Source organism: Plectropomus leopardus, chromosome 5 (assembly GCF_026936395.1).
Source record: "Plectropomus leopardus strain MGB_pleo_1.0 chromosome 5, ASM2693639v1, whole genome shotgun sequence".
Lineage (NCBI taxonomy): Eukaryota > Metazoa > Chordata > Actinopteri > Perciformes > Serranidae > Plectropomus > Plectropomus leopardus.
This window is the reverse complement of record NC_142180.1, coordinates 27,802,712-27,822,108: the sequence shown is the minus strand read 5'-3', so window position 1 is coordinate 27,822,108 and position 19,397 is coordinate 27,802,712. Positions and strand designations below refer to the sequence as shown.

Sequence of the window (19,397 nt, the reverse complement as noted above, 5' to 3'; positions counted from 1 at the left end):
ACCAAGCCACGCTCTTCCTCATGCAACAGAAAATTAAAATATATCAATTTCTTTAGAACACAAAATATATATATATTTTTTAAACCTCTCACCAAGCAATTTAAACATTTTCACGGTTGGCTTTTTTTGCAGAATAATTGGACACATTGTTGCAAATTACAGATTTATTCACATTAAATAATACTGGATTTAAAAACAGCATTTATACACAGTGCATCTGGTAGTTCCAAACTCCTAACAAGCCCCTCTGTGAGTGATTGTTGAGCCAGGGCTTCCTACTTAAGCTTGCGTTGTGTAAGCAATCCACCCATGTGCCCATTCCCAAGCTCTGGTCCTGCAGGCAGACACACACGCCATTCATTAGCAAAATGTACATGAAGACATCTTTTTTGAATGTGTAAAAAAAAAAAGAAAAAGCAATGAGGCTGATTTCTGACAAGACCAAGGCCAGGTTCAGGGGGTGATGATGGGGGTGAAAGAGGGGCTGTGATGGTGAAGAGGCTCCAACAGTATATCATGGAGATTTATTCATTTCTTACACTGCACTGTAACTTTTATTTTTGCATTTTATACCTGTCTTAGTAATTTTCCAGCCCATTTTAATCGTCTACTCTCTAAATCTTTAACCCTTTGGAACTTAAAGCAACATCACACAAATTGCTAGAAATTAGTAGATTTAGAAAATTATTTTTTTAAAAGCTAGGGGAAAGTGTCCAGGAAAAAACAGAAAAAACATACTGATAGATAATTATCATTATTACATATTTAAAACTTTGTTAGTGAATTATTATAATTTAAGCACTTTTTTCAGGTCCCTTTTAATTTATTTATTTGGTTTTTTTTTTGTTTTTATTATTATTTTAAAACTAATTTTCAGGTAATTTTCTTTTACTTTTTACTTGTTTCTAGCTCATTTTTGGGGTCACTTTTTCTTTTGTTGTCGCATTTCTCCTATTAAGGCTGCAACATAAGTCTTATAATACTGATATTATACTTGATCATTGTAGGAAAGCACAAACTACCAGTTCTAAACATGTTGCCACATTATTGATAATTATGAACAGAGTAGGAAATATATTCACCGATCACTTTAAAATTGTCAAGCTCCAACTATGACAGCACAAAAGTACAATTAAGGCATAGAAACTGAGGCAAATAAAATCTGTTGGCCAACTTTGCTGAATGCACATTTTTTCTAAAGTTATATTTTGTCATAAACTGACTTTCTATTTTAAAACTAATCTGACCCTTTTGCAAATCTTCAGAGAGAAATACAAAGCCTTTATGTCTTTTATGTCTAGCAGTTGTCATCTAACAAGCTTACAGCAGCTACATGAACTCAACAGCCTTTATTCGTCACCTAAAGTAAACTTTGGTTAGTGAGCACTACAGATGTTTTAGAGTAGCAGGTATTTCTGGCCTCAGTATGTGGTTGCCTCAGCAGATGCACGAGTAGAGTTCCTACGAACTGCCAGGTGTAATCAAGGTGACAGCAACCTTTTTTTTTTTTTTAAATTTGAATGTTCAGTTTCAACACCTGGCATGGCCTACCCCTGTCTGCATCTTATCATAAGTATGTGGGCGGGGCTAAAGCTAACAAGCAGTCCAACTGAACATTGCAAACAAAGTGTGTGAACCAAAGAGCAGTAACACGTGTTGGGTTATAACATCACTATACTCACAATTTAGATGTGTAGGACTTCACTCATCTTTGCTGAACTTCCCTTTAATGTACGGCACATAGTCAAGAATCACTCGCCAGTCTGTGAAGTGAACAAGCGCCACTCCTCCGACTGTTCCCCAGGCAACCATATTTGGTACCCTAGATGGAAGAAATGATGACACTCTTGAATGCAATACACATATCTATATCAACTTGAATGAATGAATGAAAGAATAATCTTTATTTCAGTTACATACATCTTGAGAAACAAAGTTTTCTTAGCACAAATTTACTCAGTCAATAACCAGAAAAGGAACAGACTGAAGTATATTGGAGGCAAAAGTAAGCCATACTTTTGCCTCCAATATACTTGGGTAGTTATCCACCATAACTGAGGTTGCATCAGCATGCACACTTCCCTTAAAAACTGGCACTGTAATGGTGGTCGTGACTCAAATAAACTGCCAAATTCATCTCTTGAAGATCTGACAACTGCTTAAAACTGATATTTTCAACTTTTGAAGTAGCTGTTATTCCCATATATTCATTACTGTAATAAACATACCTATAGGTCTCAGTAGGTATAGGTTTGTGATTACTGGGAAGCCAGAAATGACCTAGCTTGAACACTGGTTTAGGTGGTTGTGAATGGGCCAACAAAGGGTCAATTAATTAATAAGAAGATACAGAAGAAAGGTTTGATAATCGATTTGTACTCCTGTTAATTTATTAGCTATTAGCCGGCAGACACACTTAGTTTTACGAAGAGGTATAAAAAAGGTCACTAACTGTTATTGTTTGGCCTTTTCTTTACTGATGTTATTCTTTGTTACTTTATATATTATTTTACCATGTTTTATATATTTTATTTTTTTTTAAGTTTGTCATTGTTTTTACTGTAAAGCACTTGAAACTTTGTTTTTGAAAGGTGCCATACAAATACAGTTATTATTACTACTATAATTGTTCAACAAATAATGGATTACAAATAATATATAATCTCTATTATAAATTACTGTCCAGAGATGGCGATCTAACTTTCTCTCTGTGCATTTTGCAAGGTCAAGTATACTGCTGCTCTCAATGTTTATACAAAAACAAACAGCGATCAAGTAAACTCTAAATAGTGGACACTTTTAAATCTGTGATATTTTAATGGGAGAAAACATAGTTTAACACATACAGAACATATCTTCAGGCCATTTATACAAATACTGACTTGTAATAATAACATTAAACATAAGCATTGCAAATCTGGAGATTGATCAGACCAGTAAACCTGTCAGATATTCAATGACATACCATTATGTTAGCAAAGGAATATGACTATTTCTGTAGTTTAATACTGACGTCTCCAAACTTTAAAATAATTCTGATTTGGCAAGTTGGCAATTCAATCTTCAACACATTTACGATATATTTAAGTATTTACAGTCGATGCTATCACTGTTACCTGCCCGCTCAGGTAGATATAGTTATGCTAACTAGCCATGCTAGCTAAATCTATGGGAATTAAACAGGCAACTAGGCTAACGTTAGCCGGGCTAAGCTAAAGTTAGCTCGTAAGCCAAACGGGTCACACAGAAGGACACAGCGGGACTGACAGCGTTTTGAACAGGACAAAAACAACTCAGAAACCTGGCTGGTGAAATAACTTACCACGTCCGTACAATACCAATGTACTTGGCGCCGATGATTTTGTTAAGTATGTTTTGGACCATTGTGACCTTCTTTAAGTTGTAGTTCTTGCAGTGTTTGTTCGCTGATGGATGATGGCTGTGAAGGACCCCGTCTGTGCTGCCTCCTACTATGCCTGTTAAAAATAACCAACGGGCTACGTGCAGCAGCGGGTCATCTCAGGCCACCATCTCAAACGTCTCTGTGGTTTCCGAATAAAAGCTGTTTAAATATGCTCTTTGTCTATCATGTAATGTATTCAAGAACCAACTGGTATGATGTCTCGAGGTTATTGTGGTGCCTCGGTAGGCAGCGTCATCATGAAGGTCATGGGGCGGATTATGAGACAATGGGCCCCTGGGTGCTAATATGATAAGGGCCCCACCACCTCTCCTACATAGGGGCAATACACAGACATTATGGTGGTTGTTTTGTCTTTTTGTTTTGGTTACTTTCAGCTATCTTATTGAGGTCATTTTGTGTATCTTTCAAGTAATTTTATGTTTTTGATTGGGTTTTTTTTTTGTAATTTTGGGTCTCCTTGTAGTTGTTTGGTCCATTTTTGTTTGTTTTATGATTTTATTTATCTTGGTGCTTATGCATATTACTGGACAGGTTGGAGTCAAATCCGCTGCATCAAAGACAGAGCCTTTGTACATGGGGCATCCGCTTTACCAGATGAGCCGCCGGGTGCTCCTTTTGTACAAGTTTTTGTGAATCTTTGCAGTAATTTCACATCTCTTTTGTGGAAATTTTGAGTCTCAGCTTCACATGATATCATTGGGGTACAAAAAGTGCGCAGTTAAGTCCAGTTTGCACTTTCCAAACAGCTCAATAGTTAGCGAACTATCGCAAAACACATGGATAACTGATTCATATCTGAGGCGTCAGCAGTCAGCCTTATGTTAAAATATATTTTAAAAAATACAGGTAAGAGTTCTGCAATTACTGGAAAGATCCTTAATAAAAGACCACAGACATGCTTTGTACATCAGCTGCCATCCACTTCAGAGTTTTGTCAGGCTCAGCGCACCTGAGGAGGCTAAAAACCATGCACCCAAGGAGCACCCGAGCCGACAGTGTCCCTTTATTCCTTCTGCTGGACACCTACAATGTCACAGCTCCAAATACGTTGTGTATGTGTCATACCACCCCATAGCTCCCATAGGGTCAAAGAGCGTACCTCAGCCTCCTTCAAACAGCCTTAGTCAGTACCTATTAATTTAAGCTACATTTCACAGTAACCCATCCATGATGAAGCCGTCATAAACGCATTTGTTCCCTAACCGGCTACTGACAATGGCAAATATGAACAAATTCATTTTCCGAACTACAATAAACCCTTTATTACAATGTTTTCCTTTATTTTCCTTTTTATGTATACAATATTCAAAAGCCAGACATTGGAAAAGGTATAATCTGTTATTAAAAATGGCACATTTATTGCTACATTACTGTTATATACAGGACAGTTCTCAACTATATATATTTATATATATATAAAAAAAAAAGAGAGAGAGATGGAGTGAAGCACTCTGAGGACCCTGCAGGAGTCGACAGTGTCCTCACTCCCAAGATGTCAGGCTCTGTACCTGTGAATGTATTTAACACTCAATAGTCTCCCCCTTTTTAGTTCAACAAAGATATGACAAAACTGTTGAAAGCAAGTGTTTTATTACTGCTTTCTTATACCAAAACAAGTTCAAGCCCGCCAACTTAACATTTTCCATCATAATATTGTAATTTTCTGTTGACATCATGTGCTCCTGCAGTGGTTGGGTTGCTTTTCTGCAGATTTCAAACTGTGTCTATGTCAAGACTTAGAAATAAGGTTCCCCCAAAGAAATAATTTGAGCATGTAGCTTGTGGGCAAATGGGATGCTCACAAAATGCTAAATGACATCAAGTCAGATCGGCAATATTCAGTACAATTATTGATCTTGTAATAATAAAAAGAAAAACTTCAAATACAACTTTTTGGAAGAAGTTATAGGAGCTTCTCCCAAAAAGTCACTGTCAATGGCATCAAAGAGCTGGAAGAGTGAAAGGTCAGAGGTGAAAATAGTCACTGGAGACTAGATATACTGAAAGTCACTGCAGCAAAGGGCTTGCACTCTGATATACAGAAATTTAAAATCGCTCCAAGTCATTAGAGGTTCCAGCTATGACGGAAAAAATAAAACTCACTCCCTACATTGAGATTGAAGCAACACATACACTGAAACATGTTAATGTGCATCAAAAGCAGACAATCAGAGCCAAAAGCAGCATCTCTTGAACCCTGTCATGTCAAGTGATAGAGCAATATAGGGCAGATAAGAAAGAAAACTCATGACCTGGACCCATGACCTTAACTAAAACAGCAGTTTGGACAATATAATCCAGTTGAATAATTAGAAAAAAAGGGAATAAAAACTAAACAAGATCTACGTAACATTTATTTATTTAACTAGATACACTGAAAGAAAATCTCTTTATACCATTTAAACTTCTTCCTGAAAATTGAAAAAAGCATTAGGAGAAGGGAGGGTGGGGGAATGAACAAGTACCTCTTTAATCTCCATGATAAATGAAATGATATGGTTCACAAAATAAAACTGTCTTAAATGAAAAATACAAGTTCAGGCACTGATAAGGTATCACTCTCCCATCATGTCTTAAGTCTTGAGAATGAAAAGGCCACACTATTGATTTGTATAGGTCTTTTTCTTCATCTCTTTTTCGTAGAAATTAAACACACAAAATGCTCTACCTCCCATTTGTGATTACATGTTGGTAAAAACCATTCTCAACATGACATGACATGGGAATAACATCACAATAACACTGTTTTGTTCTCCGTATTATCCATTACCGTACACCCAAATACCGACGTCTGCCTCCGAAATAAATGCGCAGGCTACTTAAAAGAGAGCTGCACACTGAGAGCCACTTGGTTGAGGGCAAACATTAGCAAAAAAGGTGAAATGAAAACTAGTATCGACAAAACCCAGGACTTTGAAAATGAAGGTGATCCACATTTGTATGGAAGCTACATTCAAAAACCAGTTGCATAATTACTGTTAGAGACAAAAATCTTCCCACATTTTTTCGCAGTGCCTCACTGCTAAAGCAAGAACACTTCAACAACAGGTCTGTGGCACAAATGTTCCACAATACCCCCAAATGGAAAGAAAAAAATTCATCTGGGTGGCTGATGATACGCCTTACAACTAAACTGGAATAAAGGATACACCAAATGTTTTTTCATGTATCATCTGTCGACCCTTTTCCTCTGCCATCCATCCCAGTTCAATTTTGAATCTGAACGATTTCCTTTAAATGTCAAATATCCCCCTTATTCAGCTCATCTACAATACACTCTAAACTTCAAACTAATATTGCCATTTATGTAAAAAATCTACAATGTATAGACTAACAAAAAATATATATTTTTATATATATTTAATTTTGAAAAATGAAACATATCAGAGTAATGTATGAAGTGAATTTACACGTCACACTTCTCTCGGTAAGAAACGTGAGAACAAACTTACTCAGGAAGAAGGTGAGGGGCTGTAATTCAGTGGGAATGCTCGTTTAGGAAAAGAAAGCCTCCGTCACACAAAGGCTCGTCTGCGTCAAACAACTGCGCACTGATGAGATCCCTTCAGCAAAGGAACCAGGATTTTTAATTTTTTTTTTTTTTTTTTTACAGAACATCAATTAAGGGGGGACTTGAGCTGTTAAGTCTGCTGGCATTGTCAGTAAACCATTTTAGGTAAGTAAAAGCACTAAGTGGTGCTGATCACTTAGCAAGTGTCTCAAATGGCTTTTATGCAAGACTTTTGGGGACTGAAATGCGCAACAGGTTGACACCTAACTTTCAGCCTTATGCAAACTGTGCTTTGTCTTGTCTCTAAGTTTGCTTTAGTACATAAAGCAGTACAAAAACCTGAACCTATGACAAGGGATTACTGGAGTAACACTAGAATTTGTGGTCAACAAATAGGAAGAACGGGTTTGTAGTTGACAGACACTCGGATAATTTATAACCTTCAAGGAAGGAGTCTTCTATTCCAAGTCTCCAGATGCCTTTTGGGATGAGAGCGGGCTTCAGTCACAGCCTGCCTCCAGCTCAGAGTTCCCATCTTTCATAAGCTGCTTTTGAACTGTCGAGACTTTGACCTTTCCGTTGCCTTCACGCCCAAACGTTTGCTGATAAGATCAAGGAAAAGTCACTGAATTTAGACAATTCAACTTCAACTATGGGCTTGGTTACATAACATATGTAAGACTGTACCATCACGCTGGGAATGACATACATTAAAAAATAATTGCTCATACACATAAGCAATCCCTCACAATAAATGTTCCTCACATGTAAAGCAATTTGCTTAAATGTCAAATAGAAAACATGTAACAATTAGGCACAAATCCTTGATTCAATTTGTGTTTGTTTAGGTCTCCTTTCTTTCACAAGAGCACCTCTCGGCAGTGTGTGAAGTCCCAATTTGTGGCAGGACAAAAAGTACTCCGGTGTTCCATCATCTTGTGGAAACCAAGAAGAAGAATTTTTTTTCTTTACATGTATAAAACAAAGCAAAAACCAAAAAAAAAGTTCTTCACATTTGAGCTTGTAGTCATGGTTGGGAGTGCGACAAACAGGCTGTGTCAGTTTTGGCAGTATGCATGTGTGTACGAGTGTGTGAATGTGCATCTTGAAACTTGAACGGACAATACACAGACATGTCCACATATACACACACACACTGAGAATAATGGGTGGAAGAAATCTGTTAAGGCCACATCCTCTGACAGCCAAGGAAACACCACCGGATCTGTAAAAAGGAAGGACCACAAATATTATGTTGGGAGTATTCCTACATAACAAAAATCAACAAATGATTGAGGACAACATTGAACCCACTGACTCCTACAAAATAGTGCAAATCATATTTTAAGATATTATCCTTGAGATTTTTCCAAAACGAAACCCTATTTTTGATATTTAAGGTGCAGCAACAGCAATTCAATACATTTTTGTGTTTTTGAATGTTAGTTTTCATTGTTGGTGGCAGATTCTGCATGTTCACAGTGGATTCATGTGCATGAGGGATTCAAGGGAAATTCCTGCACGTGCAAACCAAACATGTTCTACCCCTAGTACTTAACAATAAAAGCTTTCAAATGGCGAAACACAAAGTGGCTTTTATTGTGAAGCAGGCACTGGAGAGACAGTATTTATTCGTGCTGTTAGTGCAGAGACCCATCATCTATCAAAAATGCATCTACAAGACAAGACGAGTCATTTTGGCATTTCACTACAGCAGATTAGTTTTAAATATTGCAGGTAGTGAAAGAACAAGAAGGAGCAGCCACAGTGAGCTGTTAGATGAAGAGCTGCAGAGGACAGGCCTCACACAGATGTGCGTGAGGGTGGGTATTTGCTCCGGCTGTTAAAAAAATACTGTCCACACGACAAAATAACTCCTTTGAAGATTGAATAAAAAATTGACTCCTAACGCTCGACGCCGTTACATGTAGCTGTCTTCCAGTCTTCCCTCGTTACAAAGGTAGTAAAGTGTACAGGCTTTCTCAGTCCTGGAGAACTCATCACTATTGATTCCTCTCTGATGTGAGGACAAAGGAGCTCACCAAGTGATGAGACTGATGCTCTGGACATGCAAAAGTTTTCCTTCGACTCCTCAACAACAATGTGTCCCTTAAAACTGTCCAACTATCTGCTGATTTGTATGGATCTGATCCAAAATTGTCCTTTCTGGCAGACTTTAAAACATAGACACTGAGGTAGACCAAAACAATGGCCGCAGCAGACGTCTCTTTTTATCCATGAAGTGATGCAGCAGTACGAAGTTTAAGTGTAAAGTGATTAATAGTCCAGACTGTGTAAACAAAATGTGAAAATGTAAACACACTTGTTGTCCGCCATTGTTGTTGTTTTTTCTGGCACATACTAATGACACAAAGCAACGATGGGCACCCGCGAATTAAGGAGATGATGTTATGTCCACACAGACAAAAAATAAAGTTTCGAAAACTCTGCACCTTAGAAGGCTTTGCCAAAAATCTCCATTTCAGTGACCGAAAGCTCAGTCAATAAGAAATATCTTTATCTTATGCAGACGGGGCTTAAATAAGATTGCATCTGAGTGACTGTTCATGTTATCATGGAAAAAGTCCAATTATTGAGTTTAAATCATGGCAGTTTGTTTGGATACTCTAATTTTATTTTAGACATTTGTAATGAACCACACTAGCTGTTACCAGCAGCAACCATGGGTGCTAAATGCTAGATGAACCAGGACTGAAATCTTAAGGATTATAACTTTAATGCAACTGTGGATAAAAACATGCTAACATATTAAAAATCACCTCTTCCTACCTGGTGTTACATGTGGCCAACTGGGTTGTGGCCATCTCCTCCCATACTAGGATGGCCTCCTGAGAGCTGCATGGGCGCTTCACCCACCACCCCAGACACCTTCTCCTCCTCACGGCGTTTTAAACATGCTGCCTTGGGGTTAAGGTTACGCTCTGACAGAGAAAGGGAAAACAGAAACAGGCTCTTTCAGTATAAAAGAATAACAGTGTATTTAACAGCGGTGAACATAACTGTGCCTCCCATTCACGCTGCAGACTGACCTCTGACTTGCTGTTCTAAATTGAGGATGACATTGACAGCTTGGTGCAGGATGAGAAGTTTGGTCTGAGGTTTGTCGTGGCTGAGGTGCAGCTGGCACATCCTCCCAAGCTCCTTAAATGCCTCGTTGATGTCCCGTACTCTGAGGCGCTCACGGGCATTGTTAGCCACCCGCCGTTCCTTCTCACGCTCCAACTTCACCTCCGGGGGAAGGTCCTCGTCATCCTCCTCCGGACTAGTTACAAATAGAGATGAAGTGATGAAGCCACGGGCAGACAGACATATCATCAAACACCTGTGACAAATATGACTTAAAGTCTAGCATTCAGCTGCTTTAAATTTTAGCATCAACAGCAGGGAATGTACACCCAGTTTTGCTTTGCACTGAAGGGATTCACTAAAAATATGACGTGAGAAGGTAAATGCACTCAAAATGAAAGTGAATATTGTGAGAAATAACCAAGAAGCAGCATCTCCCACTTCAGATAATCATTCGATCAAAATACAAATCGCACAAAAACTGGTTACGTTCAGAGTATACTGCGCTGTGTTTGCACTGTGTTCGACAGTTTATCAACAAACTACATACTGTAAAGGAGCAGTGTGTAAGATTTAAGGGGATTTAGAGGCATCTAGTTGTTAGAAATGCAGATTTTTCTCCTGGTTAGAATTCCTTCAGTATTAATTGTTTCGGAGGTTTTTAGCAGTTTCACGAAATAAATGTGTTTCTCCAACACTGTTTGGCATGTCAGAGATGGACCGCGAGCCCAGCACCTGCTAATGTGTGCTCACCTTTTCTCTGATAACTTAAAATTCAGATGCTCAGCAGGTTTTGTACTGGGAGCTGAATTTTCTGCAGAGGTCTCTTCCTCTTCAAAACAAACGAACCAGAGGATTAAAACCAGCAAAAACACCGAATCAGGCAGTTTCATATTAAATTATCAGTGTTATTCTAACGCTGTTGTCCGGGTGGTGTTGTCCACTATGGTGGTTGACGCAAAAACGAAAATAATCCTATCTAGAGTCAGTGTTTGGTTTGTCTGTTCTGGACGTCTGTAGAAACATGGTGGTGCAATGTGGTGTTCTCCATAGACAAGGACCCGATCTCTTTGTAGGCATAAACGGCTCATCTAAGGTAACAAAAAATAAGCAATTACTATTTTTAGCTGATTATACACTAAAGAAAACATACCTACTATTCTCTATAATATCTGATAATATGTCCCCCTAAATCCTACACACTGGACCTTTAAAGAAGGGAAGGCATGATGAGCTGCAGCTTCCTGCAACATTTTGGTCATTAAAAAAAAAAAAAAAATATCAATGTGTTGTATGGTTTCCTATTGTACCATTTTGACAGGGAAAATGTTATTTATTTTTTTTTTGCCTTATACAATTTTATTTCAACTTCAAACCTCAGAATTCATTTGCAGTATAAATACAGAGGTACTGGAAGTAGTACCTCTATGCCTACATTGATTCTGCCAATCAAAAGTCAGATTTTATACACCGGCTACATGAACATGTGCTTTGAGTGATGTCTGGCAAAAGCCCACAAAGCACAAGAAATTGCCCCTCTTTTGGAGAAACTTACTCATCTTTCTGGTCTGAAAGGCTAGAGATCATCTGGAGGGTCAACGCCTCCTTTCTGAAAACGTGACATGAAGGGAAGGGGGATTTCAACATTGTTAAATACCTAACATCGTCCGGGCAACAGTCAAATTGTCTGACTAATTTAACAGCTGACATGAGGAACCTTGCAGTAGATATGTCCTTTACATTTTTTTTACACTTGACAATCTCCACCTTTGTGGGACATTTTTTATTTCATGCTGTTAAAATCGTTAAAATAAAGTTTTGATTAAAAGACGAATCCAAAGTAAGACACTAGAAAACAGAAAAGGACCACCTTACCTTCGACTGCGTGCCGCCTTGGACTCCTTCTTTTCGTCTTCAGATTTGTCTGCAACAGATGAGTTTTCATCATCTTCTTTGTCTTCTCTTTTAATGTCTGAGCTGCTGGAGGAGTGTGTGGAGCGGGCCAAACCACCAGGGAGACCTGAGTGTAAAACACAAAGATGTTAGGATGTTCCAGCATACCGAAGCCTCTCCATGGAGGGTGTAATACAACAGATGAATGTGGGAAGTTAATAAAGTTAAGCAGAGATCACTAAAGAATTAACAAAGTAAATCACTGTGTATGTAGAGTGGCATTGCTACAAAACCAAATGTTTAATTTCAATACTCATACACTCAATCATGATTCGAGTCTTGTTCAGTTTTACTGAACAAAAACCGACGTACTTTACCATAAGTGACAAAATATCCAGTCCAACTTACTGGTAAAGCCTTCCGGTTGGCCAACTGGTGGTGTGGGTCCAGATGCGTGATGACCGTGCAGAAGAGTGCTGCTGGGAGGAAGGCCTGTGGGCTCCTCGTGTTTCCCTCCCTGCTGATTAAGGTGGAGAACCATGATGTGAATCTCAAAAGGACAGATGTATCACAACTACAACCCTATACACTGCAAAGGTTTCCCAAACAAAATATGGTGGCCTAACTTTAAGACAAAGTAAGACAAATACTTTTTTTACACCAAATTTGCTCTTTTTCTTGGACTGGTCTCATTATGGATTCTTGGAACCCTGGTGCCACTGAGTGAACCAGCACATGTTTCCACCAGTTTTGAGCAAAACCATTATAATCAAGGGTTTCATCAACAGAGTGTGTTGCACAATGCACAATGCACAATGGAAGTAAACAGCAGTAGCAAAGTGGCAGATTGCATCGATTACCTTCAAGTTTTTGCTTTATTACAGATGTGTGTTTTTATCCAAAAAACAAGCATGGACCAACTTTTTTTCCTGTCTTTTCTTCCCATAGTGACCCCCTCCCACTGGCACTCTCTCCCAAAAACATCCAGAAACTGCATCTATCTCTCCCAGCCCAATCACTAATCAAAACTCACCTTTTCAAGACTGCTTTTAAATGTGTGACAATAGGTGTGTGTTATGTGTTTTGTTATGTATTTTTAGTATATTTTCTATCTATGACTTTTTACATTACACAAAATGTCTTAGAGTAAAATGCTCTATAAATAAACATATTACAACTTAACGTTTGAGAACACTGCTCAATCTTTTTTTATCCTGATGATTTCTCACTTAACTTCTCCATTTTCTCTTTTCAATCTGTAGAATATGACAGGCCTACTGATGTTTTGCCAACATCTTCTGAGTAAGCAAGACAGCTACTGCTCAGAAGGATCCGCTATTCATTTCACTCACTAAACAAGATGCATAAAATACAACCCTGCCTGTAATAATACGACAAAAGACAACTGAATGGAACAAAAAATAGGTAGCTGAAGTCGTTGGCGTTCTTCTGTTGTATTATGTGAATTTTATGTACGTGTGCAACATATTGTATATGAATGTAGCGGTGCATAAACATATATAGATTTATACAGTTTTTATATTTGTTCTATTATGTAAAATCATGTGAAGATATAATTCTGACTTTTCAGTGTGAATTCTGCATCTGTTTAATTGTTAAACTGTGAGCATGAATGATAATAAATTCAAACTATTTACTCCTAATTGCTTGTAATTCTACTTTTGGCCAGCAGATGGCACAAGTGATACTATGTTTGACATTTCTTTTGTTCCTTAAGGAAATTAACTCCTAAGTGATGCAATTTTTGTTGTTTTTTTATCTTAATTTTTCTTGCTAATTAAAACAGAAAACTAATTTCTTAAAGAAAATTGTTGTGTGACATGTGGATACATCATTAAATCAAGGTACTCTGTCAATCAATTAACAAAGAGCATTGCATTAGTCCTTGTAAGCCATGTTACAAAAACATAAAGTATGTTTTAACTCAACCTCAATACTGACAGTTTCTTCAGTAACAGCTGACAGAATGAGCGCGTAAACACATCTAAATCTCAGTTATTTCAGCATGAAAACAAACTCCTTGCAGAGAGGTTTCAGGAGTGTTGGTGGATATTATGTGGGGGATAAAATTAACCACAAATTAACACTTTTGTTTGCTTCATGTCGTCAGCATCAGAAGTCTGAGTCTTTTTTGAACACACAAATTTAGCACATTTTGAGTTGGTGACTCACCATAGCAGGATGTCTGTTGCTGAGGGCGAGGCTTGCATTGGGGAAAGCTGGGGAGAGGCCCCCGAGGCCTCCGTTGTGTACTGCTGACAGCAGGCTGTGCATGTCGGGGGCGCCCTCTAAACCAGGACCCTGGCCCACAGCATGGTTACGCAGTACATGGATGGCCTCCTCCAAACGGTCCTCCATTTTACTCTGCTACATAAACACAAAAAGCGTGCACCAAGAACATACAGAGAATGATACCAAGACACAGCTTATAAATACACAGTATGTTATGAAGAATTCATTTAATTATTCAAACAGTGCACTGGTACTTAATAGTGTACTTAGCTAATGTGAGCAATGTCTAAGAATACATTATGGCTGCCTTGTGCTTTAAATGAACTTTGATGTAGCAGAGAAATGTTTTAACAAACCAGTGCATGTGGTGGCCCTTCATAGTTGGGTGTGGTTGGTCTTTGCCACTGAGACTGAGCTCCTGCAGAGAGAAATATTGGAATCATGTTTAGCTGTAACTCTCAACTCTACAGCAGATGGAGCTGCAAACACGTTTCTGTGCTGAAGAATGTTAAACATGCAGGAGATCATTTTTGCTTCAACAATTTCAACTGATTCATTTTTGTGTGCCAAAAACAAGGTTGCAATCAAACTGAACAAGTTAAATAAATTGGACTGATGTAGGTATTCTGCGGCTGAAATTGAAATATTATCCAAATTTGCAGTTGCATGAGTGAGTATAAAGCACAGGATAAAACCACCTGAACTCAGTTTACCAACCTTCAGATTGGCAAAATTTACTCAGCTGTTAGGTTGACAGGAATTTTATGTCAAAGCAAGATAGAGCCTAAATGATGCCAGTAAAATAAAGACAAGGTCTTTTAAAAACTAAATATCGTGTTTATGAAAATGCAGATTTATTTAGCTTCATGTTTAACATGACACATTGATGGGTGATTGCAGATCAAAGGCCTTGAAGTGCCTAAACGTAACAAATTAAAATGTTGACTTGTCATGTATAAGTAGGAACAATTTCAGGGGTCATGAGATCTATATGTGAGAATTCAGCTGTACCTGCAATAGCCTGAGGAGATCCAGGAGTAGATGGAGCGGAGGAGAAGTTATTACTGTTGTGGTCCGACGGGTAAATCTGAAAGAATGATCAAAACACCCCAAAATGATTAAAGTACACCTTAAGAATATGCTTCATTAATTTACACTGTAATTGAGTCAAACGGTGAAATAGTGCTGAGCAATGTGTGGCCACAATATTTCTCGATATCATACGATTTTAACTTGAATCACTCAAATGCAGTGTTGCAATATAATTGCAGTACATTCACTCAAGTACTGAACTTCAGTAAAAAAAATTGGGGTACCTTTATTTTACTTGGTAAATGTAACCTCATGCCACTTTCTACTTTTACTTCACTACACTTCAGCAGGAAATCCTGCACTTTTTACTACTTTTCACTACTTTTCACAACAATTTTTTGATAACTTTACTTACTAGTTATATTAAAAATAAAGACTTTTGCACAAAAAAACACGGACGTTTACAAATGAAGCTGAAACGATTAACTGATTGGTTAGAGAATTAATTGGAAACTATTAATTCGAGTAATTATCCATGCAAAAACATGTTGTGGTTCCAGCTTCTAATATATGAGGACTTTTCCTTTAAATTATTTTGATTTGTTAAACTGATAAACAAACTCTGCATTTCTTTATCTTCTTTTCTTCTACTTATCTTATTTTGTTATTTTCCAATTTTATTCTTTTTACATTTTTATTACTTGTCTTTTTATCTTAATTATCATTTGTCTGTGAAGTGCTATGAAGTACATTTGTGTATGATAAAGTGCTAGATAATTAAACTTGCCTTACTCTAAGTAGTTTTATGTTAAATACTGAAATACATTATTCTGATTGTTTTTACATTTAGTTAAATAACATTTTGAATGCAGGACTTACTAGCAACAGAGAATATTTATAGTGTGACATACTGACACTGATACTTTAACTTAAGTAAAGGATCTTCCCCCAACACTGGTCAGATACCATGTCAAAAAATGTTTACGAGGAGGAATCAAAGAGTTGCAGCAAATAAAATTTAAAAAATGAGGTTATCTTTAACCAATGTCTATTTAAAAAAAAAATTCTTTTTTTCCATCAAATGTTATTTTTGTCAGAATAAGACAGACTGTTGCAGATCTGCCAAGAAGAAATGGACTTGAGAATTGCTTGTACACTTTAAATGTAATTACGTATCCAAAAATATACAAACACTTCCTGACTTTTCAGAATTCAACCATTATTAGGTCCTTAAATCTCTGATTATGTCTCTTTAGCATATTATTTGAAATAGCAATTCATCTGTTTTGAATGAACAACCAAAATAATGCTAAACCACTGACGGAACATTTTAGTCATCGTCACCATTCTTAGTCAATTTGTGTGAACAAAGAACAAACAAAGTGCAAATTTGACTAACATCACAGATTTTCACTTCAGAGGAAACAGAACAAAATTACTGTAATTGTTTCATTGCCCAGCACTAATTTACAAAACCAACAACAAACAGAAAAGAACTCACTGAGGCAAGAGCTTTCCCAATTTCATCCCCTGAACTGCCAGCTGTGGTGCCGCGGTTGGCTGCAGAGACAAAATACATAATATGAGTCAGATGACCCGTTAATTTGTTTTTGAAAAAAGGGAGAAAAAAATCAAATGACCATGGGACAGACGCTACCAAGACGCTTTGTGTTAAGTTCACTTTCAAAAGTTCCTTACCCATGATGCCTTCCCCGTTGATGGTGGGTGTGTGGTTGTAGGTGGTGGGGGCGGAGTGGAAGCCGTTGACTTCGCTGCCGTGCAGAGGATAGTTCTGTGGGGACAGAGGCAGGGGTTGACGCTTCTGGAAAGGGGATACAAGTAGCTTCATAAGGCACAAACCCCTCACACAGAGAAATGCACAAATGTGACGCATTCTTCATAAAGGAAGTAAAATTATTCAAGTTCATGCAAGATGGAAACACAGGGTTCCTACAGTTTTCAAAATTTAAATTAAGCTTTTTGCAGACTCAAATCTCCAGACTTCTTGGTAGATTTTTCAGACCATATTTGACATCTGCGCACAAATAGCTAGATGCTGATTGTGTCAAAAAAATGGTTTTAAAATTCAACTGTTAATGTGCACAAGGTACTGTGGCTTATACAAGATAATTAAAACCAAACCCAGACCGGGGGGTACACTGCAAAGCAAGATTAGCGCCTTAGCGATGTCTGTTGAGTCTAACGCCAGAGTTTCCTGTACTATGAAGGTGGCTCTCTTTTAACCTGGCTGGATCACCATGGTAACTTTACCTGATCGGGAGCAGGTTACATTCTAAGTTAATCTTAAAATAAGCTGAAAAGCATCTTTCACATCTTCCTTGAGGTGTGTCACTCTATAATCAGTGTCAGCATATGAGCTTAAAACAATATAAATACATTTGATACAACTTGTTGAGCCATAATGTTACATAAATGCCTCCTAACAAAGCCACGCAGTTATCGCTATGCATTGCAAAGCTTTTTTTTTTCCACAGGAGCCTTCAGCTTATCAATGATGCAGAAAATATGAGACAGAATATCATCTACCTTATTCATTTGGCTGTGACTCTCACTGAACTACTGAATGTGTCTGTAGTGTTTTCTGGTCAATTTGTCCACAATGGCTCTAAACCACATTATACATGAAGAGGTCACTATATATTTTTAAATTAGACTAATGTTAATTTCACATTAAATGTGATATAATTCCTTCAAATCATATCATACCTTTACCACTTCTTATGTTTAGGATATGCTAAGAACCTAAAATAAGGACCTAAAAGTTAAAAAAGTGAAGGAAAAAAATCTCACAGCGTCTTCTTTATTCACTGTATCTATCGACTGTTAACAGTTCACTCAGTTGCATGCAATAATTTGTCTAGCTTTCTACGACTGCTCTGGCCTGCTCTCTCTCACAAAGTGGTAAACATTTTGGCTACGGTGTTTTCCTGCTCCACACACCATGAAAAACATTCTGCTTGAATGATCATTTTATTTTTGGAGGTTCTGAATTTTATATTTTAGAAAGAAAAATAGGAGCAAGAGTCTGGAAACACATGTTTTTCCATATTATTTCCTTTTTTTCCCATACTTATCCAGACCTGGAAATTGGTCAGATCAAATTCCACAGTTATCCATACTGTGTAGGAACCCTGTTAATAATTTAATTCATGCATCTTGTATAATAAGTGGTTTTATTAAGTCATTCTTACTAAGTCATTAAGTCATCAAGTTAATTATTTCCTTACAAAGCAACATAAAAGATATAAGCCATTATAAAGAAAAAACAAACAAAAAAAAAACAAATTTGAAACAAGAAAAAAAGACTGAGGCCATTTCTACGTACCATCCTGTCCTGTGGGTTAATTGCAGAGAAGGGGCCCGGCTGTCCGATGTGAGGAGAGTTACCCAGCATGGCAGAATAGCCAGAAGACGACCAGGGGTCTTCTGAGAAAAGCACATTAGCAAGTATTAAAACACCCTCACAAATAGCAGAGCAAAGTCATTCTATTAACACTGAGAAATGTTACCTTGCATATAGAAAGAGCCCGGGTAGACGGCGCCAGGCTTAGCGCCGGGATATCCTCCATTGTCTCTGGCGTACTCATCACCAGATGTGGAAGCATACACCTAAACATGCAGACGGAGAGCGGTTAATAATGTGATTTCTGGAATAATATACTTAAAGGGTATCCTACGCCGCTCTGAGCATCATGAGAGACTAAGTAACAATGTATCGATCCACCCTGTCCCTGCTTTTGAACACCATTTAATCACACTAGCTTCAAATGGCCACAAGATGGCAAGAGGGAGTCTGCCGGCGGAGGAGGCAGGCCGGCTCCTCGCCTGTGGAGGAGAACACAGCGGCCATGCCATGCTGGGCACAGCGACGGCTTGAATCCCAGTGCACAGTGAGCACTTCCTCTAGCTCCCAGGACCCCAGTGACATCGCACTGCCTAGCCTGCAGCCCCTCCCTATAACACACTCAGTATCAGCTCGCACACATACCATGCATTCAGTGAGCCAACACACACACACACACACACACTCCACTAGCAATACCCTCAAACTAGCACTATCATGTTCTGTATGGCATCAACAGAAGATTTCCAGAAAACACGATAATAGACAACTCTGACATTTTGCATTAGCACCACAGAGTCCAATCACACTTCCTTTTCTACATATTGCGATCA

The 19,397-nt window shown here is 38.0% G+C and overlaps 2 protein-coding genes across 8 annotated transcripts in view; both read right to left on the bottom strand.

Moving 5' to 3' along the window:
* Positions 1–146: 146 nt before the first annotated feature.
* LOC148189588 (cytochrome b-c1 complex subunit 10-like) lies at positions 147–3,482 on the bottom strand. The gene is made up of 3 exons (XM_088077871.1): positions 3,323–3,482; positions 1,683–1,822; positions 147–334 (listed from the first exon to the last, which is right to left on the bottom strand). Exons 1-2 carry the CDS (start codon positions 3,382–3,384, stop codon positions 1,702–1,704), a joined length of 183 nt encoding a protein of 60 aa, XP_087933997.1. The 5' UTR covers positions 3,385–3,482; the 3' UTR covers positions 147–334; positions 1,683–1,701.
* A 1,196-nt stretch (positions 3,483–4,678) lies between these two features.
* Positions 4,679–19,397, bottom strand: part of tcf3b (transcription factor 3b) — a 39,023-nt gene continuing 24,304 nt past the window's right edge. Inside the window, exons 9-21 of one of the 7 annotated variants that reach the window (XM_042482110.2) lie at positions 18,731–18,830; positions 18,547–18,647; positions 16,899–17,022; positions 16,702–16,760; positions 15,180–15,255; positions 14,525–14,586; positions 14,109–14,300; positions 12,324–12,435; positions 11,898–12,042; positions 11,578–11,631; positions 9,986–10,218; positions 9,726–9,877; positions 4,679–8,160 (exon numbers count right to left, since the gene is read on the bottom strand). In XM_042482110.2, coding sequence (XP_042338044.1) covers positions 9,732–9,877; positions 9,986–10,218; positions 11,578–11,631; positions 11,898–12,042; positions 12,324–12,435; positions 14,109–14,300; positions 14,525–14,586; positions 15,180–15,255; positions 16,702–16,760; positions 16,899–17,022; positions 18,547–18,647; positions 18,731–18,830 — 1,404 coding nt within the window. In that variant the 3' untranslated portion in view covers positions 4,679–8,160; positions 9,726–9,731. Of the gene's footprint in view, positions 8,161–9,725; positions 9,878–9,985; positions 10,219–11,577; positions 11,632–11,897; positions 12,043–12,323; positions 12,436–14,108; positions 14,304–14,524; positions 14,587–15,179; positions 15,256–16,701; positions 16,761–16,898; positions 17,023–18,546; positions 18,648–18,730; positions 18,831–19,397 lie in introns of all 7 variants that reach the window. The other 6 variants (XM_042482123.2, XM_088077868.1, XM_042482102.2 and 3 more) reach the window with 6 other exon arrangements.

Bases quoted from the DNA above. Each gene is read 5' to 3' on its own strand.
- LOC148189588 (XM_088077871.1), bottom strand. From the start codon at position 3,384: ATGGTCCAAAACATACTTAACAAAATCATCGGCGCCAAGTACATTGGT. The intron at 1,823-3,322 runs GTAAGTTATTTC...TCTTCCATCTAG, and splicing joins ATTGGTATTGTACGGACGTG to GGTACCAAATATGGTTGCCT.